Consider the following 20,394-nt stretch of genomic DNA (forward strand, 5'->3'; position numbering starts at 1 on the left):
CATTCTAATGGTAGTGAGAGAAGTTATTTAAAGGCATTAATTTAAGATAGAGATGTTTAGTTTGATTTTCTCTTTTTTTTTTTTTTTTTTTTTTTTTTTAACGTATTTTTGGAGACTTGTTATCTCCATGGGTTCGTGGAAGAAAGTTGTCCATGGGCAAGCTGCCCTGGAAGATGTAAATGGACTGTAAGTGTACTGTTGTCTGTAATAAAAAAAAAATGTGATCGTTTTGTTTTCTGTTGTTCCTGGCTTTGCTTTAGAGATGTGTTTGCTTATGCTGGTCAGTTTTTCCTCGCTCATACTCACAGATGTCTCTGCTGGGATGCTCAGGTTTCCTGAAGAACATTACAGATGCTGTAGCAAGGCCATTCCTCCATGCAGTAACAGTTTCTCTGCATCTTGGCTTCCAAGGAAACACCAGCTTGGAGTCGTCCTTATGCTGCTTCGGGACCAGCTTTTCTGTACAGCTCAACTATTGCACCAGAGGTAAGTTGGTGCTCAAATCCCTGATCCTCTTTCTGTTGTGCCAGAATGTGGAGTAGTTCAGAGGAACAGAAAAAGCTTCAGTGGAACCTGCCTGAAAGTCAACAGTGTGAAAGTGGAGGGCAACGTAGCCCAGCAGCATTTTTTTGCAACCTGCTTACAAGCAAGCACCTTTAGCCTTCTGGGGAGTGGTACAGAAGAAGTATGGCACCCATTTCTGCCTCAGCAGCATCCCTTAAACTTACTCTGTGTTCATGAGTGAGTATGGTTGTCCTTGCTTGAATAAGACCCCAAACACAAGCAAGTGCTGCAGTAAAGAATCTTCTGTGTGTCACAAGCCAGTGTGCATTGAGCAGTGGGTGTATTAGGGCCTGAGCCAGAACCAGAGGCTGCAGGAGACTGATTTTGGCATGAAACCATCCCCTGAGGTCTTCTGGCAACTGCCCAGCAGTGGTGGTTGCCATCACAGAGAAAGTGGGCAGGAAGAGGGCTGGCTATCTCACAGCACAGTCTACAGCAAGATCTCATAGCCTAAGGGCTGTTATTTGCCTCTGTGAAAAGATTTAAGAGGAGGAGGCTTGTGGGAAATGTGAAGCGGTGACAGGGAAACAGAGGGGATGTTGTTCTAGGGACCTGCCTGGTGCTGACAAGGGTGGTTGTTTTGAGGCTGTGGATCTTGGACCTCTGGGAAGCTGTCAGCTGCTTCTAGAAGGTGGCATTGATGGGTAAGGAAGACCAGGGTCTGGAGGACAGGTTGCTGGGGAGCAACTTGTTTGCACAGAGCAGAAATAGTGCTCTTACCTTCTGTGGGAAGAACAAGTTTGCAGAGCAGTGGCTGAATGCCCACAGGGCTCCAATCACTCTTGCTGCTGCTGTGTGTTCTCCCGGGGCTGTGCATGCAGCATTTCTTGTGGTGCTTGGTCTGATTTGTGAGATTTCTAAGGGGGCTTGGAGAGGAGAAAGGAAAAAAAAAAAAGCAAAAACACCTGAATACACTGATGTGACTTGCTCACAGTTAGAACTAATGACAGCGCTATTAGCCGTGGTAGAACCAAGCACAGACCTACGTGGGTTTGTGTTTTGCCTTCCAATTTCTGTTTTAACTCTTCTTGTCGGTCATGTTCTTAAACTGGCACTCGTCCAGGAACTGTAGTTTACTCATCAATTATGGTTTCTTCATGCTAGATACACCTGAGAAACTTTCCATCGTGTTCCTATGCCCCAGCTAGGTTTAAACAGCTCTGTGAGTTCTGTTGGCTTCACCTGTTACTCATCAATTAACAGTCAGTCCTGTCTGGAATGACCACCTTGTCTGATGGTCTCATGCTCTGCCTTCCTTGCAGACCAGTCCTGCTTAGGTCTTGATCCCTCCTTGCTGTAAGAGGTTCCTCCGGGGCTAACGGGAAGAAAGGGCTTTGGCCAAGGGTGTTTATAAAAGATCCGGTCCCAAAGCAGATTAAGAGCGGTTTAAGCATGCCAGGGAAGGTTGTCCTCCCTGAATGCAGAAATCCACCACTGTGGGCAGGGGGTGGGGAGTCCTGCCTGCCTGGCCACGTGCCCCACCACCCTCATTGGTGGCACCCGAAAGGCCGCAGCTTGTCTTTCTGCCTTACCTTTGATTCTGTTATGTAAGAGGCCTTTCTCTATTAAAAAAGAAAACACACACGCGCGCATCTTGTGCCATTCCTGCTCAGTGGATAAGTGCTTGGGACAGGGATGTTTACCTGCACTGACAACCCCACCCCCAGCTGCCACTGCTATTCCTGGCAGCAAAGCTCCGTGCTGTGGGGCTTGCTTAGTGGCTTAGCCCTTTCGAGGTGTCGCCTTCTTGCGCTCTGGTAGCAGCTTGGAAGAGCCGTTATGTGCCACTGCCCCAGCTTTACTGCCCACTGAAGGTGCTCAAGAGGGAGGTGATCACAGCCAGTGCTCCCACTGGTTCAGCAGTGCCCTGAGGAGGTACTGGGGGAGATGCAGCATTTAATCCCATGCTGGCTGCAGCAGGACATGACCCAATGATAGCTATGAGCTACAGCATCTCTTAAACCTATTCCCGGCTTGCCTGGCATGCCTGCTCCCATGACTATTACAAACTCCCTGGTTTGTGTGTCCCAGGAGCAAGGCAAGCCCAGACTAGGTATGGCAGCTGCCCTTGGTCCTTCCAAGAGCTGTGCCATTCAGGACTGTGCTATCCTGCTGTTCCTGACCCTGGGAATGGCGTAAAGGAAACACTGACACCAGACCAGAGCATACCAGAGATGATAACAAAGAGTCTCTAATTGTGTTCTGTATTGTGACAATGCAGAAAGAAAAGGAGAGTCCTTCGCAGCCTCTTCAAAATATATTTTTCAGGGCTGGTTTGGAGGTAGGGGGTTGGGCTGCACTGAACCTGCGTTGTACCAGCATGGTGCAGGACACAAGTAGACATATCTCTGTGTAGGTATGTGGACGTATGTACATGAGGACCAGCTATTCTTAGTCTTTCACCCTTTTATCTCTTACATTTGCTTTTGTCTTTTTTTCAATCCACATTCCATCTACACTCCCACGCTGAGTTACACACAAACCAGGCCGGTAATTTACATCCCCATTTCTCTTTCCTGGCTAAAAACTGTCCCTCTCCACTGTCTGGTCGGCATTGCAGCCAGCTCGTGCCAACACCTCCCCATCCGCCTCAGGACACCTGCCTCCCTCCCCACTCTGCTCATCCTCCACATGGTTGGCCTCCTCATTGGCTGCCGCCATGGCCTTGTCAGTGCCATGGGCTGGCTGGTGGTTATCGCTGCTATGCTCCTCGGCTTCCTGCACATCAGACTCGGCTTCTTCAGTGTCACTCCCACCACCTGCCGAAGGGTTTTTCTCTGGGGGAGGTGTCTTCTTCCCTCGGTTCAGGCAGCAGTAGGTGGCCATGGCCAGGAAGAGAGCGGAGAGCACCACCTCTGAGCCCGCCAAGTAGAAGATCACCTCGTAGTTCTTGAGAGCATCAACCAAGCGGCCTGGAGGTTGGAGAAGAAACAAGGAGGTTAGCCTCGGTCTAAGCATTCCTGGATGGACAGACCAGCACTGCTGGGCAGCACCTGGGGACCCATTTCTGAAAGGAAGAGCAGGAAGCCTGGATATCCGAAATCATCCTGGGTAAGGAGATGGGCAACCAGGAGTCATGCTGTGCCACCAAGGTCACTACTTTAAGAGTGTGGGTTTGGTGCTTTCCCATGCTCTGACAAGGCTAAGCAATGCTGACGCACTGATATCATGGTGTCAGGCTGTGGTGGGCCATCTTCTTGTCAAGATGAGATCAGCCTCTGGGGACAAGGCTTCCTTGGAGGGCACACACCTCTGCCCAAGAGATATCTCTTCTTTCACAGAGAAGGTATTGAGGCACTGGCACAGACTGCCAGAGAAGCTGTGGATAGAAGCTGTGGATGTCTTATTCCTGGAGGCATTCAAGGCCAGATTGGATAGGGCCCTGGGCAATCTGATCTAGTGCTTGCTCTAGTCGTTGGCAGCCTGTCCATGACAGGGAGGTTGGAACTAGGTGATCTTTGAGGTCCCTTCCAACCCTAGCCTTTCTATGATCCTATGTTCTCCCAAATGTCTCAAGGCTGACAATGGAAAGAGAGTTCCCACTGTAATTGAGATAGCATTTGCCAAGCTGAGATGGGGCTGTGATGGCCAAAAGCTTCATCCCAGTCCTGCATTCTCCTGCCAGCAGATGTGACCCCTGGCCCCGGCTGTAATGAAACCGGCCCTGCATTCACAAACAGCGAATTCCTTAGCAGGTGAATGTGCCCCTTTCACCCCAACTGGACAGCAAGTGTGGATTGTATGCAGCTTATCCTACAGCGAGCCCCTCAGCCCCATACAGGGGGAAACAGCTCAGGAGGATTACACCAAACAAAGACACTTTGTTCAAGCCCTTTCTTTCAGTCAAGCGGCTGTGCCAAGTCCAAGCTATGGGGTTTGCAAGCACCCTCAAGCTCATATACAAGCAGATCTTGCAGCAAAGTCCCTCCAGGGTGGGGAAATAGGAGCCCCCTAGTCCATGTGACTGTGCTCCATCAGTGACCCTGCTCCATCTCTGTCCCAGCTTGTACTCACACAGTGCCAAAGCACAGGTGAACGGAGGAGGGAGTCCCACCCCCCATGCTGGCCCACAGTCGTTTGACCACTGACTGATGTGTGGGGTGGTGGCCTTGAAGATACAGCCTCCACTACCTGCTCTGTGTGTCCTGGCTTTGCTGCCTCAGTGTCTTCAGACTCCCATTGTCATTCTTGAAGTTTCCTGACCTGGAGAAATTTCATCCACAGTAGTCTCCTACACCCTGTTCTGTACAAGAAACCATTTGACCTTAAACTCTGTCAAATAACATGTAAGAGGGCAGGCGAGCATGGAAAACACTCTAACAGCAAATGCTTCATGTGCCTATACAGACCATTTTGGCAGCCTTGATTGACACCAACATGCTGGTACCTTGGGCTGGGGCTAATACAAGTTGAAATCACCATTCACAGCATCAATCAAAATGCCACAGACATCAAGGAGAACTTGAAATAATCTTGCCCCCCTGAAGACTCTCACGGGATTGCTTGCAAAATGTGCCTGACCCTAACCACAACACGATTTGATGCAGTGTTCACAGTGAAGACAGAAACAGGGATCCCAGCATGAAAGAGGGAGAAGTGTCACTGATGAGGACTGAGGGACTCTAGATGTTGTGCCATTCTGTATGCCTGCCATTGCTGAGATCTGTCAGGAAAGCAGAAGGAAATATCACTTACCATTTTCTTCCCTGGCTCAGCTGCAGTGCATGAAGGGAGACCAGGAGCTCTCACTTCAGAGAGCTTTCAGGGGAACTTTGAAATTGAGAAGTGGGGCCTTTATTCAAGGATTGTGACCACATCCAATACCAACAATACTGTGGGATGGCAGCAAAACTAACCACCTGCATTTTGCAGCACAAGACCTACCTGCGGAGGGTGGACCGATGAGCACAGCAAAAGCCTCGATAAGTAAGACCAGCCCGATGGCACTGGAGAACTTCTGGGAGCCAACGATGGCCATCAGCACCTCGAACTGCAGAGCCCCTACCATGCCGTAAGAAATGCCGAAAAAGACACAGAAGATGACCAGCCCCGTGTAATTGCTAGCCCTGGCACTGCAGATGTCTGTCAAGCCGTTGAAGAGCATAGAGAAGCTGAACAGGTATGCCACGTGAGGGCGGACCCACTTCAAGCCTGCCACCATGCCACACGCTGGCCGGGCAAAGATGTCGATGAAACCGATGATGGAGAGCAAGAAGGCGGCCTCTGTGTCTGGTACTCCTGTGTCCTTGGCGTAGTTGACCAGCAAGATGGGGGGCACGAAGAGACCCAAGACCAGGATGAACTTTGAGATAGTGTAAATGATGAAGCCTCGGTTGGAAAAGATGCTGAAATCCAACAGCTTCTTTCCTTTCTTGGGCTTCTTTTTGGCTTTCTTGGCTTTCTTGGTTCCATCAGTGGTGCTGATGCCCTCCTCTGACTTGCCTCCCATGGGCAGCATCTCCTTGGCTTCATATTTGTCCTGAACTTTCTCCATTTTCCTCTTCATGCCTGTATCCAGGGGTCTCATGACTGCCCCACAAGTGCAGCAGTTGAGTAGAAGGCCCCCCATGATGAGGAATCCTCCTCGCCAACCAAACTTCTCCAGCAGCACTTGCCCCAATGGAGAGAGGGAGGAAAGGAAGACAGGGCTCCCGGCAGCAGCCAGTCCATTGGCAAGAGGCCGACGTTTGTCAAAGTAGGTGCCCAGCATGATCAGTGAGGGCTGGAAGTTCAACGCCATACCCAGACCTATGAGAGGGTGAGAGCCGGGAGAGAGGGACGGAGTGCAAGGAGGTGAGACATGTCTTACAACAAGCAAAAACCCACCCTAAACTGCCCTAGTCCTGAAGTCCTTCCCCACAAGCCTCTTCTCCACTGGAAAAGATGGGCTAACAGCCTGTCTATTGGAACTGTATTTGAATCTAATATCTGTGACCACATTTAGACAGGATCTCTGCTCTTAACAGAGTCTTTGTCCCAATACCACTATGTATTCTTGCCACTCCGATTGCCGTGATCACTGGGCATTGCTTGCCTTTCTTCTGTCCCTCTCTCCTGACTGTTTACATTCAGCAGATAAACCTCCTACAGTGCAACATTCAAGACTAGATGCCTCCTGTGAGCAGGTGTAAATAGTTTGAGAGGTGACCTGATGCCAGACATGGCAATGCTAAAGGGCGATACAGTGCACTCTTGGCTCTTCCATCGGTGTGCCACCCCTATTCCTGGGGCTCTCACCTGTCAGCACACCAGCTGTCAGATAAAGCTCAATGATGTTGGTGGTAAAAGATGCCAGAATCATCCCAGAGGAAGCTAGCAGCCCTCCAATGAGCATCACAGGCCGGCAGCCAAACTGGTTCACCATGATGCTGCATACTGGTCCTGGGAGGAAGCAGAGAAGACAGAGTAGGATTTCAGAAGGTGAAGATAGACAGGCAGGACATGTGGGAAGGGGCAGTGTGCCCAAACAGGGCACCGGGGAAGATGAAACTCTAACGGCAGAGATCACTGCTTGGCTGTTTAGCTACACAGTCCCTGGACCTGGCCAAGGGATGGAAGTCCTGGTGTGGAGATTTTTGCCCTGCCCTGCTTTCAGCTCCCTGTTCTCTGGGAACAATAAAGGACTTGGTGCTTCAGCAAACATCGTGGACAGTGGGGTGACCCCAGAGATCTCCTGGGACAAAGGAGATAGAGACATGAAATGTACCACGCATCTAGATGTATGCAGCAAGAGAACTGTCTTCAGCACACTGGTTCCGGATGAGGCCATTGAGTGTGCTCATGGGGACATGGTTTGGAACTCTGTAAGGGCAGAGGAGGCACAGGTTGGGTAGGGAGTGTTATATCCAAGCATCACCTGTTCCATAGAGCATGGCCAGCATGATAGAGGAGATCCAGGCTGTGTCACTGTAGCCCACGTGGAAATCTTTCATGAGCTCCTTGAAGTAGACACTGACAGCTTTTGGGAAGGCATAGGAGAAGCCAGTGATCACAAAGCAGCCAAAGAGAACAATCCAGCCCCAGCCGCCATCTGGGGGCTTCACAGGAGCTGGGAGCTGCCCTTCCTCTGGGTCAGCTCTCCCCATTGTGTAGCCTGGGTGGGGAAAGGCAGGCCGGGAGGAGGTAGGGTGACACAGGGAGACAGCAAGAGATCTGCAGATTCTGCAAGAGAAGAGCATAGCAGGCAAACATTTACTACAAGGTCTCCCTCCATGTCCTCCGTATACAGCCCTCATGTTCCTTTCCCTGCTACAAGAGACCACACTTGGAAAATGGGTGAAGGTTGAGAGCATGGCAAACCTGTGGCAGTGGTTATTTGCGTGCCAGAGAGATTAGGGCTCCATACCTATCCGGAGGGGCCACAACAAAGTCAAAGGGGGGAGAAGGAGGGAATTAGAGGATATGTCTTGTGAGTTGCTCTCAGGACTCCTAAGCTGCACAGGAATTTTGCTCCAGTTGGCTGCTGTAAGAATGTATTTCCCATTTCTCCCCTAGGTACTGAGTTTCTGCCATACCCCTTCCAACACCAAGCACTACCTCAGTTTCTTCAGCATCAAAGCTTATTTTCACACCTGCATGCACAGTTATCGCTGATCTTTGATTTGCTACTCCCCAGTAGTATCAGAAGGTGTCAGCACACAAAATGACACCAAATGGTCTTGGCTGATGGCTTTAATCAGGCATCTGACCAAGGCTAACCTGCAGAAGTTAAGGTGGATTAAGAGTCATCAGCCACCCCAGTGGTCTCCCTCCTTCCTCCTCCTGGGGTTTATTTATGCCAGCACCCAGTGTCTGCTACAGCCACAGTACACTGCAGCACAGCAGTCCCAACCTTCAGGACCCCATCAGCCACAAAAAAGGGGAGGACTGAGGCAGCTCTTACGGGTGGCAATACCCTAATAACTCTCAGGGACTGTGTCAATGGGCAGAGGCATGAATTGAGACCAGCCTGCAAAAAAAGGAAAAGACTCATTGCTAGCATGAAAAGGTTAATTATGCACTCTACAAACACACATACCTTCTCCTCACCCCTTTCTGGTGGTATTCTGACCACTGGAACCAGCACAATCAGACTTAACACAGCCTCATAGAATCATCAAATCCTCATGGTTGGAAAAGACCTCCAAGATTATCTAGTTCAACTATCCACCCACCATCAGTATTGCCCAGTAAACTCAGCTTCAGCCCTTACCTGTCCTTGCCCCTCTCCCAACCCAACCTGGTTACAACCAAGCAAAAGTTGACCCATTGCAAAAGTGCACTAATGGCTCATCAGTGCTGCCCTCAACCACCACTACATCCACTGCACCTCAAATAAGAGCAGCTGCCACCAAGCATATCCCAACCCTTTTTGCCTGAGCCCCTCTTGCAGCCTCACTCTTCTTGCTCCTGTCCTCTGCCGCAAATCAAGTCAATCAATTAGACCCTTTGCATTTCATCTTCCCAGCAAGAAAACATTTGTCCATCTGTGGGATCATTTCAGAGATTTCCACAGCATCACCTGTTAGTGATGAATCAACAGCATCTGAGCACGTTAGACAAATACCCACGGGTACTGCTCGAGTCTGGGCTGGATGGGTCCTGCAGCAGCCCCTTCCATGGCACAACACACCTATACAACAAGGTATGAAAGAGCATTTACCTGGCTGCAGCTCTATGCTGACCGACAAAGATGAGGTGCAGCTGAGCAGCTCACACGTGGAGCTCCCTCCAAGCCAACGTGCTGCAGCACAGCTCTGCTGGAGCTTTATCCCAGCTCTGAGCAGGCGGTTCAGAGCTGCCTCAATCATAACGCCCCGGTGCGCACGCAGGCTCCTCTGCTCACCGCTGCACATGGTGCTCACACCATGTACCCTGTACCTGCCTCTGCATACGCTACAGCTTGCTATTATTTTCTCCACACTTAAGGAGCTTTATTCATGGGTAAAAATACCCTATGCTAAAGCTCATCAGCACAGGCAGCAGCACTTGCCCTGGGCATCGCATGCAAGTAGGCCCATAGTGAGCACTGCTATGGGTCTAGCTGCAGCTGGAGAGGTCTAGCTCCAGGTCAGGAGACTTGCACCAGCACCAGAAGTTACCAGCCCCGACCAGGTGAAGGCCACTGCAGAAAAACCCCATTGTACCAGGAAAGTTGCACCACTACCAGCATCCAGGAGCGTGCACACAAATACGAGGATGTCTCTTGGATAGGCTGGGAAGGGTTTAATAAATGCAAAAGGCCACAATTTTTGCCAGTAGCCTACAAAAACCACCATGGGAAAGCTTTCACTAAAGAGTGAAATGAGTACAGGCCTTCAGAAGCTGTAATGTGTGCTCAGATGCGAGCACCCCTCTGTATCACTGACCTGTGCAATGAAGCGAGGAGTGCCAAAGACCCCAGAGACCGAGCAGGTCAGTCCAGCTGGTACTCCCTGGCTCTGGACGAGTGTGCCCAGTCAGATGGCCCCGCAGGTTCTTTGTTCCATGGTGGGCACGCCGTCAGCAGGGCACAGGGTGACAGCTGCAGGAGTCTCTTGTGCCCTGCTACTTTCTTCAGGGGCAGCCACGTCCTCACTGCAGAGCTAATCCCCCTTTCAGCGTGCTTTCCTCCAGCTCCAATGCCACCCTCTGCAGAAGGGATGCCCCACGCAAGGGACCCCCTTGCCTCCTCTGGGTGGATGCAGGCAGTGTGGATGTGGGTCAGTGGCTGATTATGGCTTCAGGTTGATGAAGACCAGCAGGTGCTGAGCGTGCAGAACGCACTTCTCCACTTTTAAGAGGCTTTTCCAGCCAATGGGGAGGAGGCTGCCTGTCGCAGCCCGAATCCCACAGTAATCCCATAGCCTGCCAAGGGGCTCCTCACTGATCTCCCAGCAGAACTGGGCAGGTTGGGAGGGGACAAAGGAGGAAGAGGAGTGCTGTGATGGGCTGAGCAGGAGACTGGGTGCAGGGGGAGAACATAGCAGAGATCCACGTTTCAGTGAGGAGCAAAACAGGAGATGGGTGCCTCCAGGTGCCCACTACCTCTTCCATGCTCTGGACTGGGGCAAAGCCAAGGGGCACATGCCCAGCAGAGAGTGAAGATCAGGTGGAGCAGCTGAGTGATTGCCATCGTCCATGGCTGGAAGAGCTGCTGGGACATCCATCCCACCCTCAGCATCCTCCCCAAAACAAAACCCCTACATGGCTACCATTCGATTGCCACCATGATTCCCAGCCACACACGGGGGAGCCCATTCCCCTGCAGGCTCGAGGGCAGGGTTTCGGGGCCCACATGTTAATCCTCCCAAGCCTCTTAGTCCCTGTGCCCCATCAGTAGGGAAGGAGGCACATGCGGGGCCCCCGCAGGTCTTGGCAGCACTCGCAGCCAGGGTTTAATTTCTATTAATAAGGCTAATCGGCTCAGGCCTGGGCTGCTGCTTGCGCTCCCTTCCTGGGAGGGAGGGCAGCCCAGTTACAGGGCCGGGATGGCAGGGACTGAGAAGATGGCCGCTAGGCCTTATCCTCCAGCCTGAGGCCTACCAGGCGCTGAGGGGACCAGGAAGCAGGGTTGTGCTGCCCTCCAGTGACAGCAGAGCCAGGGCTGGCTGGTGAGGCCTGGCAGAGGGTCAAGCAGCCCCCATCCCCTGGCTGTTAGGGGAGCCACGTCCTCCTCTCCATGCCCTCTGAGCACAGCAAAGGCCTGGCTGCTGGAACAGCTATGGAAGCAGCATGGTCTGTTTTATTTCAAAATGCTTTCTCCACAGGACAACTGGTGGAAGGGTAGGACCGTGACACTGGGCTCCATCACCTCCTTCCCTGTGCCCAGGAGCTGACTGGCCAGGGAAGGGGTCTGCTAGTGGTGAAGAGGGGCTGAAGCCAACATGGCTGACAAAGGGGCCAAGAGCCCTTCAGCCAAGTCACATCACTGGCAGCTTTGTGGCAGCCACCTCCCTCTGGGATTCATTTTTCCAGCAGCAAAATCTGCCAAGTGTCCTTTTCCCAGACCATCAGAATTTCCCCACCACCACCCCTCAGGCCACCATCACCAGGCTTCTCCCACTTAAGCACAACAACATCACACAGGGGTGGAGGGCAATCCAAAGAGGGCCTGCTGTTGGCTACAGCATGCCAGACAGCCATGAGACAGGTCCTCATGTCCCAGAGGGAAGGGAGGGATAGAGAGAGGTCATTCTGTGAGCGGTAGCATGAGGTCACTGCCCAATAGGGGTTGCAGCCCGTCACTCCTATGCCTTCCTCTTCCCTGCACGACCACTTCATCGGATAATGGGTGCAGAGCGATCGTTGGTGATCGTGGGACGTAGCTTGACTGTGGCAAAGGGGTTGGTACCTCTGAAAGGGAAAAGGAGACAGATCACATCAAGCAAAATGGTCTGGAAAGACCGTGCTGGAGAGCTGATGACCAAGCAAGAGCTGTTAAGTCTTCTATAGTAATAGCACTGTAATAATGCCATTCTTTCTGGTGGTTCCAGAGTGCAGCCCTATGTTTCACTCTTACCTTGGGAAGAGTTCAGGTGGCTGGTCAAATACTCCTGGTTTCTGCAGTGAAAAGAAAGGCAACTGTGAGTTATCTGGACTGGGGGAGGGAATGGAGAGACAAAAGTGGATCAGGGGACACTGCACACTTGAAAGAAGATTTTGCAAAAAGCTTGAGTGAATTAAGAGCCCAAGCCCTACTAACAGGGCTCTGACTCCTTATTCATTCAAATTTTGCATATTACCTGTGGTGGTTGGCGGTCTCTACACCACAGGTTCCCTGTTCCCCTAGGACACGTCCCTTTGTTTTGAGGAAGAAGGGAGATGCCTCAGATCCCCTAAGTGTCATGTCTGAAGAGCACAGCAAACAGGGCCAGTCTGGTCTACATTCCACCCTGCCAGCACAGCCAGAGATGCCCCCTCATGTTGCCCACCCACTCTAGCAAAGAGCTCGTTGTCAGAGTCCTCACATGCTCCCTGCACCTGCAGGGGAATGCAAGAGTGCTGGTACCCTGCCCTACATATGTATTGTTTAAATGTGAACCAACCTGAAGGAGAAAGAGAGCTGGGTCCTGTGACCCTTATCCTTGGCCAGTAGATGATGAAGGATCAGTGACAACTGTGATGGCCTGCTAATGCACAGCACTTTCTGTAGCTGGTGGCAGACAAGAAAGCTCTGTATTCCAACTGGGAATAGCAACAAACATTTATTTGCTGCTGGAGGATATTTGGGGCAGAAGTTTAGAGCAAGGCTGAGTCTTTCCAAACTTCTAATGAGATTCAGTTGTTTTGCCACCAAAATTTAAATGCTCCACATACATCATTGTTCAATCTCAGGTCTACCCCTATATTCTAGCCTTGGAGATGGATGGAAATCAGTAACCCAGAGGCCATAGAATTTAGAGCCCATTCCCCTCTGTGCTGTGCAGCCTGAGGCTTCCTGAAACCATGGAACAGATCATGAAAGGGAAGATGAAAGCCTGATTAAATGTGTTCCAGTCTTTCGAGCCATCCAGTTTCCTACAACTTCACACTGCCTAGAACCAGTGACTAGAAATGAGGTTTCCTAGCCTTCCTAGCAGGCAGCACCATTCTTCCCTCTCCAACCAGAGGTCCTCATTTTCAACTGTCCTCCACTTTAACTTTGACTGTTTTCACCAGTCAATTCCTCACAACTGGAAGCAATGTTACATGGAGAGTTTAATTCCCAACTTGCCATCTGTGAGCTATGAGTTGAAAATTCCTTGTTCTAAGACTCTCCAAAATAGCTGTGCTCTCAGCCTTTACCCTCAGTTCTCTGCCTATTCCAGCTGTGATTTTAATCCAAGCCTTGCTCAAATTTGGAAGAGGACCAATGAAACTATTCTCCATTCACTGAAGGGAGAAGAAGGATGGCATCTCTGTCAGCTGGTAAGCCACCCCCAGCCCAGCCTGATCACTCCATGGTCCTACTATTAGCAGAAAGAGGTGCTGCCTCGGAGCCACCAGAAATCAGGCTGGGAAGTCATGGAGAAAAGGACTGAACTGAAGGGGCCCTGGTGAGCAAAAAACAGAGAAAAATGAGAAGGGCAGGAGCACAAAGACAGTCCCTGGAAGAGGAAATCCAAGCACTGAGGATCTGCACAGACAAAATTGACTGTAGGGACACCAGGACATGGTTGCATGAGAGCAGACTGGATGAGAAAGGCCAATGCTAACAAGCCATCTAATCTCGACAAGGGAAGAGGGCACATGTCAACATCTCATAAGCATTTTTCCTTCTCACTGCAGAAAAGGATGGAAGCCAGTACCATTGGAAGGATGTACCTCCCTCCACTGATATCAGTCAGCCCTCCTGCACTCACCTTCATACCACCTGATGTCACCAGCCCACTCTGGTGACTGCCGGCACCCACCGGTGCAGGAGGTGGGTTTGGCACAGCAGCTTGGGCAGCAGCAGACCAGCTAGAGGAAGAAACGCTGGGATGGTCCAAGATGTCATCCATACTGTGACTGCTCCGGAGTGGGAAAGACCTGAGCAAGAAGGGAAAACAGTGAGAGGAGAGCCAAAGAGCAAGGAATGGGGAGCAGCACAGGTGCCAGCCACAGAGACATCTTTGGAGAAATTATGCAGCCTGCACCTGAAACAGGCATCCTGCTAGTATGAAAGACTTACTAGGTGGCAGGCACTTTGTTTTCTTGCTGGCCAACTGCCCTCCTCTTACCTGACAGGTGGCTCCTCCATGTCCCTCGCATCCTCCAGAGGCTTGACGTAAGCTTCAGGGAACCAGCCACATCTGAGACACAGAAAGAGAGATGAATGACTTCCAGGCAAACCAGTTTGTGGGTCTGTCTACACCCATCCCACACATCAGCTGAGCCTCCACTGCTGCAGCTATCATGTGTGATAGCATTCAGCACAACTTTCACCCCTAGGTGGGGCAAGACAGTCCTTGGGAAGCCACGGAGCAACGGTATTTTCACCTTTTGCTTTGCACAGGACTCGCCTGTCTCAGAAGCTATGCTCTATTCCCCAGGGCAAAGCAGCTGCACCTCAGAACTCTATCAGAAGAAAGGCACTACTCTTGCTCATCTTGCATCTGAGTGACCCAGAGCATGGGGCGTTGGCTTCACCAACAAGTGTCAGCTGGTAATGCCATAGGGAGTAATTCAGTAAGCGCTGGGTGCAGCAGTTTCCATGCCCTGTCTGTCCTGGAGCTGAGAAATGCCAGGCCTCTCAGGTAACTCCAGCAGTTCACAGCTGGCTCCCATGGCAGGAGCCACTCAGCCATGCGAGTCGGGAGGTATCACCAGGGCCCTGGCTTTTGTCACCCATCCTCACCCTGCCTCACTGCTTCTCCTGCTCAAGCAGGCTGGGGGCACGGCACAGGAGAGACAAAAAGACAAAGCCCATTTACTGCACCGAGGTCTCACGTACACAGATGAGCCCTCCAGCTTGCCGTACAGCCAGCCGTTCTGCGCCTCTGGCATCAGCACTGTGATGACATCCCCAGGATCGAAGCGCAGCAGGGTCCGGTTGGCCCCCGTCGTGTGGGGCGCGATAGCCTGCACTCTCACTGTGCCGCTCCTCCGCCTGCCTTCACTGCTGCTGCTGGCCTCACCAAAGGAACCAGAGCGGGAGACACGGCCAGCAGGGATCAAACCTGCAGAGAGGCATTAGAGGGGTCTGGATAGAACTCAGCATCCTCCTGCAAGAACCCATGCTGCCTCAAGAACACCAGCGCTACGTGGTCGTTGGCCAGATATTTAGGCCACAGGCACTGCCTGCTGCAAAAGGCTGCTGACCCTCTTCCTGACCCTGCTGTAGAATATGGGACATTTTTGTTTCTCTCGCTCTTATTTATTTATTACTGAAATTTGTGATGAACGAGAGGCAGTTGAGTCCTGGATGGACTCCACTCTGAAGGCCGAGCTCCTCCCCGTCTCATGCATCACTGTCCTCCCCAGCTCCCCATGTACTGACCTCTCACTATGCCCGGGGATGTGGCTGAGGACCCACTGTTTAATAGACGTGGTCCCTCCCTGAACCCAACCCTGTTCCCAGAGAGGCCCAAGCACCGTCTCCCAGCTCTTGGACATGAGACATACTGGCTGATGGTGTCCTCTGCAGCGGTCGCCTGGGGACCTCTGGTTGAGGAGACAGTCTCATTTCTGGTGGTTCCTGAGAGAAGATGCTGGACCTACTCCCAGCCATAGAAGAAGCAAAGTCTCCAAGGGGTCTCTGCTGGAAGGAAAAGAATCTGAGTGCACAGCCACTGAGGAAGTGTCAAAGAAGAGACACCCCAAAAATCAACATATTCCTCCATCACAACCCATACGTATGCTTTCCTTCATCTTGTCCAGAGGATGGAGAGGCAGGGAGGCTGCCACAGCCTGGCCTTGCCCTGCAAGCTCAGAAAGGCAGAGCAGCCTTGCCACCACCATGGTGAAGGCTGTCCATGTGCTCCTCACCGTCTCCAGGTGGGTAGGCGTGAGCCGGCCCGACGGATAGCCCTGGCCATGAGTGCTGGTGAGCAGGCCCTGCACATGGCTGTTGGTGGGGTTGCGGCTGGCCTCCAGCTGCTCCTTCCACTGTGGTGCCTTAGTCTGGATCATGCCTCGGGCCTGGAAAAAGAGAGGAAATAGGCAGCAATGGACATGGCATTCAGCTCCTCACCAGCCATACTCCTCCAGCTGAGGACAGTCAGCCTGAACCCCAAATCCCCACCTGATCCACGCACAAAACACTGCTCTGACCCAAGGGGTCACCAAGCCCTGGGTCTCTCCTGCCTGCATGTTCCCCTCCAGCCACCCAGCTCTGCTCCCCAGGGCCGTACCCTGCTGTAGAACTGGAGGAGAGTGTTGTAGAGCAACTGGTGCTTGTCAGCCAGGAAGCGGTAGCGGCGTTTCTCCTCCAGCTCAGCCTCCCGCTGGCTGTTGGAGAGGAACGCCTGCATCTCTGAGCGCAGCCGCATCACGTTCTCCTGGGTCATGGGGGAAAGGAGGAAGAGGCCAGTGGAAATACAGCATTCAGAAGGAGAAACAATGAAAGGGGTGGTCATGGCTACCAGCTTCCCAGCAGAGAGGAGCCAGAGCACAGGGACCATGTGCTTGCACACTGAGGCTTGCTAAAGGAGGCAAAAGCTTGGCAGGTTCTGCACGATTGAGTTCCACAGGTTAGCAGGACCTTGTAGAAGAGGAGTTTCCTCTTTCCCAGATAAACCTGCTGGCTTTTGGTTGTCAGGGATAATCTCTTGGTTTCGCAGGAAGGGCAGAGCTGCTCTTACCCAGCTCTGCTTCCTGCAACCCCTGCTCACCTTCATCTCCCGGACATTTTTATCGCGGGCCCTCTCCATCCTCCAGAGCTCTGCCGTGCACTTCTCCAGGTTGTTGGCTTTGCGCCGGTACTCCAGCTCGTACTGCTTCTGGCTCTCCTGTCAGGTAGAAAGCAAGTTCAATGAGGAACCAGGGACATCACAGTCCATGAGAGGAGAAGGCAAGCCTCTCCCCCACCTCCTGCATGATGTCTTAGGTGGCAGAGAAACAAGCAGGGCCAAGGAGAGGAAGGGAACTCAGCACTCACACTGATGAACTGCACATCCATTTTGGAGTTCTTCTCCATGTGCTGCAGTAGGTCCACATGGAATGTCTGAGCCTGGAAGAGAGAAAGGTTGGATATTGGGAAAATTTCATTCTCTGAAAGAGCTGCATTGGCACAGGCTGCCCAGGGAGGTGGTGCAGTCACTGTCCCTGGGGGTGTTCCAGAACCGTGTGGATGTGGCACTGAAGACATGGTCAGTGGGCATGGTGGGGATGGCAGTTAGACCAGGTGATCTTAGAGGACTTATCCAATCCTAATGATTCTGTGATTGTATGATGCTACGAAGGAGACATCACCCCCAAACCCATGCTGTGTGAATTATGGGAAGGCTGGCTCGCAGAATTGTGAGAGCCATGGAAAGGTTGGCTCACAGAACTCACAGAACCAGAGGCCCTCTTGCCAGGTGGCCCCGAAAGAAAAGCCAAAAATGGGCACTCTGGGGTTGCTGTGGAGCAGCCCTGCAGCCTGGGTGTGTACATTTGGTACCCGCCTCTGGTCTTCAGCACAAGGCTGGAAAGATTGGCATTCCCTGAGGGTGGTGACAGTCCCCAAACAGCACCAAAAATGGAACGGCAGCAGGCTCTGGGCATGGCAGCTCTGCAATACGCCTCTGTCACGTGAAGCAGGGAAGGCAGGGAGGCAGCACCTGCCTGCAGAGACTGAGAAGGAAATGCCAGCAAGCTGCAGGATGTGAAGTCCCTATTCATCCCCACTTGCACACCGGCCCCAAGGAAAACCACTCACCACAACTTCTAAATCAGAGCTCAGGAGCCTCTGTGTGTCAGACATCTGCATCAGGATTTCACCTTCAGAGAAAAGAGAAGGGAGAGGATGGAAAAACACCATGGCTGTTTCCTGGTGAGACCAGGGAGGTTGAGCAGCAACGTGCCACCGCAGCTGATATGCGAGTGTGAAAGTCCAACAGTGTACGGCTCTCTGTATCTCCAGAGGCTGAGAGCCCTCATTTGGAGAATCTATCTTCCCTCAATAGCTGGAAAGGGACCAACTACTGGGGAAAACTCTTTCCTGGACAGCAGTGGCGTGTGCGAGAGCCTTACCCAGCACATGAGAGGTGGAGCTCTGCAGTGCTCGCTCCCCAATCTTTTCAATTGCCTTAAAGTAGACTTCAGCTGCTTTGGATAATGCTGTGTGGAGAGGAGAGGAGAAGTAAGAATCTGACCTGCCTTCCCACCAGCCCCAGGGTGCAGGAGATTCACTCTATTCCTCTTATATAGGTCTCTCCCCATCTGTACCTGCTAACACCAGCGGGTCACAGAGCAGGAGGAAAGCTCAGGACGTGCCATGAGGTGAGACCAGCAGCGTCCCAGCACACAGAAGACAATGAGGAGAGAACCCACTCACCATGGAAGGCACGCAAGTAGTTGTTCCCCAGGTACACCAGGTTCTCCAGTGCAGGGTTAAACTGCTCCAGGATGCTCTGTGGACAGGCAGAAGCATGTTAATGCTGGTCTTCTCCATGTACCAGGTCAATGCCAGAGAGCAAGGTGGCTTCTGGAGAACCACACTGTCATCTAAAGATGGCTTTCTCCCTGGGGCCCCATGCTCCTTAGCTGCTGCAGATGTGGGGGGATCTCCCTGAGCCTGCAGAGGTGAAGGCCACCATTTATCACTCAGGCACAAACATTATATTTCCTGTCCGGGATCTGATGCACCGTCAACCTCAGCAGCTTGATAAGAGAAGGGATGGACTGCTTCAAATCAACACATCGCTTTTACCTGCTGATAAACCTATCAGAGAGTTTTATTGCTTACAGTATAGCAGCAGAGCAGAGGCTGAAATAAGGAATTTCACTTTTCCCAGCCCTCGCTACTTTGCTGCAGCACCAACATGCACAGGGAAGCATTAGTGAGATCAGACTGCTCTTTGCAGCAAGACAGAAACAGCCAACTGAACTGATTACTACCAGCAGCCGAGGAGCGTGACCGTTCCATAAAGGATCTCCAGATCCAACTGACTGCCCAATTTCTTCCAAGGTCTGCCATAAGACCCATGCCACTCTCCCCTCCTGGCAGTCACCACTTCCAAACCCAGCCCAGAGCCCATAGGAGCTGCTGCAGCTCAGCCTGAGGACAGATCCAACCCTCAGCTGTCCCCCCAGAAGAGTTTCCAGCAGGAATCAGCTCCTCTCCTCCCAGCTGCACATCTCCCCCAGGCAGACAGGAGCAGCATTCAGTGCCAGTACTCACCTTATAGATGGAGATGGTGGATCTGTAGGACAGGTCCATCTCCCCAGGCTTTTCTCTCTCCTGCTGATGAGCAAGGGGCGAAGGAGAGCGTGAGATGCTGCTGGTCCAGAGGAGCCCTTCCACAGAGCTAGCTGGGTGGAGAGCCTATCACTGGCAAGAAATGACAGCAGGAAAACACAGCCGTGGTACAAAGGGAACAGAGCACTGCTGGAGTTTAATAATTCACCAGCCAAGAGGTTGGAACTTGATCCCTGGATGTAACCAGACTCTGGTGAGAGAAGAATCCTGCAACAGCCAGCAAGGGCACGTGACTGCCTCTTTGAATTATTGATTGCCAGCTCGGTGCCCAGCTCCCCCTGCCCTGGCACCTGCAGAGCCAGCCACCTGCCACAGTCACACCTCTCTTGCTGCCTCTGTCCCTCCCACCGCCCGCAGGTGGCTCGCTCAGCCTTCCCACGCTGCTGGAACATCCTCAGGTCCCACTGATCAGGAGATCCCTATAGGCTTGTGATCACAGGCAGCAAATAGGAGGGAGAAAAAAAGTGGGGAAAAAAAAAAAAAAACCCACCTCCAAATAGGTTTCAGCTCTTCCCTTCCCTCTAATTCCCCCAGTCCTGAGCCTTCCTCCCACTCCCAGTCTCACCGAGGCTCTCCAGTGCCAGCACAAACTTGTGCTGAATGTCCCTGTTCTCCCTGCCTGCATGGACCCCAAGCACAGCATCACTACTGGGAGCCCTTGCAGATGGAGTTGGCTTATAAAAAAGGGTAAGAGAGATTATGATCTCTCCATCCTAAGTTGTGAGAGCTGCTCCAAAGCCTCTGCACTGGCTGGAAACGATAAGCCCAACAAGTAATGCTATGTTCTGTAATGTGTTCTGTAGGACAGCCAGCACACTCTCATCATATGCATGCTCCCAGAGATGGCTCTGGACACAGATCATTCACCTACCCAGCCCATACAAAGGGTACAGCTCTGTGTCTCAAGGAGCTCAATTTGTGATTTTCTACTTGTAAGAAATTCAGACTGCAAGATCAGAACACTTTTGGTGTTCTGCAGGATGCAAACAAGACAACCACAGACTGCG

The 20,394-nt window shown here is 52.1% G+C and overlaps 2 protein-coding genes across 5 annotated transcripts; both read right to left on the bottom strand.

Annotated features, from left to right (window-relative positions):
• Nucleotides 1-2,854: 2,854 nt before the first annotated feature.
• Nucleotides 2,855-11,163, bottom strand: SLC16A8 (solute carrier family 16 member 8). 2 transcript variants are annotated; one of them, XM_052668302.1, is made up of 5 exons: nucleotides 9,912-11,163; nucleotides 7,421-7,725; nucleotides 6,802-6,945; nucleotides 5,449-6,312; nucleotides 2,855-3,476 (listed from the first exon to the last, which is right to left on the bottom strand). In XM_052668302.1, the coding sequence occupies exons 2-5, from the start codon at nucleotides 7,647-7,649 to the stop codon at nucleotides 3,085-3,087; spliced, it is 1,629 nt and encodes a 542-aa protein (XP_052524262.1). In that variant the 5' UTR covers nucleotides 7,650-7,725; nucleotides 9,912-11,163; the 3' UTR covers nucleotides 2,855-3,084. The 2 variants fall into 2 exon arrangements, with proteins under 2 accessions (XP_052524262.1, XP_052524261.1); XM_052668301.1 differs by having other exon boundaries at nucleotides 7,421-11,163.
• Nucleotides 11,164-11,244: 81 nt separating this feature from the next.
• On the bottom strand, nucleotides 11,245-19,471 carry BAIAP2L2 (BAR/IMD domain containing adaptor protein 2 like 2). 3 transcript variants are annotated; one of them, XM_052668304.1, is made up of 14 exons: nucleotides 19,310-19,471; nucleotides 18,464-18,539; nucleotides 18,160-18,246; nucleotides 17,846-17,907; nucleotides 17,084-17,155; nucleotides 16,818-16,934; nucleotides 16,338-16,484; nucleotides 15,973-16,125; nucleotides 15,610-15,742; nucleotides 14,939-15,164; nucleotides 14,226-14,297; nucleotides 13,866-14,034; nucleotides 12,044-12,084; nucleotides 11,245-11,877 (listed from the first exon to the last, which is right to left on the bottom strand). In XM_052668304.1, the coding sequence occupies exons 1-14, from the start codon at nucleotides 19,346-19,348 to the stop codon at nucleotides 11,802-11,804; spliced, it is 1,470 nt and encodes a 489-aa protein (XP_052524264.1). In that variant the 5' UTR covers nucleotides 19,349-19,471; the 3' UTR covers nucleotides 11,245-11,801. The 3 variants fall into 3 exon arrangements, with proteins under 3 accessions (XP_052524264.1, XP_052524263.1, XP_052524265.1); XM_052668303.1 differs by having other exon boundaries at nucleotides 15,610-15,745; XM_052668305.1 differs by lacking the exons at nucleotides 18,464-18,539; nucleotides 19,310-19,471 and adding an exon at nucleotides 18,355-18,455 and having other exon boundaries at nucleotides 15,610-15,745.
• Nucleotides 19,472-20,394: the final 923 nt, after the last annotated feature.

This window comes from Tympanuchus pallidicinctus, unplaced genomic scaffold, assembly GCF_026119805.1.
Source record: "Tympanuchus pallidicinctus isolate F22 unplaced genomic scaffold, pur_lepc_1.0 scaffold8, whole genome shotgun sequence".
Classification (NCBI taxonomy): domain Eukaryota; kingdom Metazoa; phylum Chordata; class Aves; order Galliformes; family Phasianidae; genus Tympanuchus; species Tympanuchus pallidicinctus.

Excerpts from the sequence above, each read along its gene's own strand:
- SLC16A8 (XM_052668301.1), bottom strand. The coding sequence starts at position 7,856 with ATGCTCTCAACCTTCACCCATTTTCCAAGTGTGGTCTCTTGTAGCAGG. Across the intron at positions 6,946-7,420 it reads GGCCATGCTCTATGGAACAG|GACCAGTATGCAGCATCATG; the intron begins GTGATGCTTGGA and ends GCTTCCTCCCAG. Across the intron at positions 3,477-5,448 it reads CATCGGTCCACCCTCCGCAG|GCCGCTTGGTTGATGCTCTC; the intron begins GTAGGTCTTGTG and ends TCCAACCTCCAG.
- BAIAP2L2 (XM_052668303.1), bottom strand. The coding sequence starts at position 19,348 with ATGGACCTGTCCTACAGATCCACCATCTCCATCTATAAG. Across the intron at positions 16,485-16,817 it reads AAAATGTCCGGGAGATGAAG|GAGAACGTGATGCGGCTGCG; the intron begins GTGAGCAGGGGT and ends CCCATGACCCAG. Across the intron at positions 11,878-12,043 it reads CCACCTGAACTCTTCCCAAG|AGGTACCAACCCCTTTGCCA; the intron begins GTAAGAGTGAAA and ends TTTCCCTTTCAG.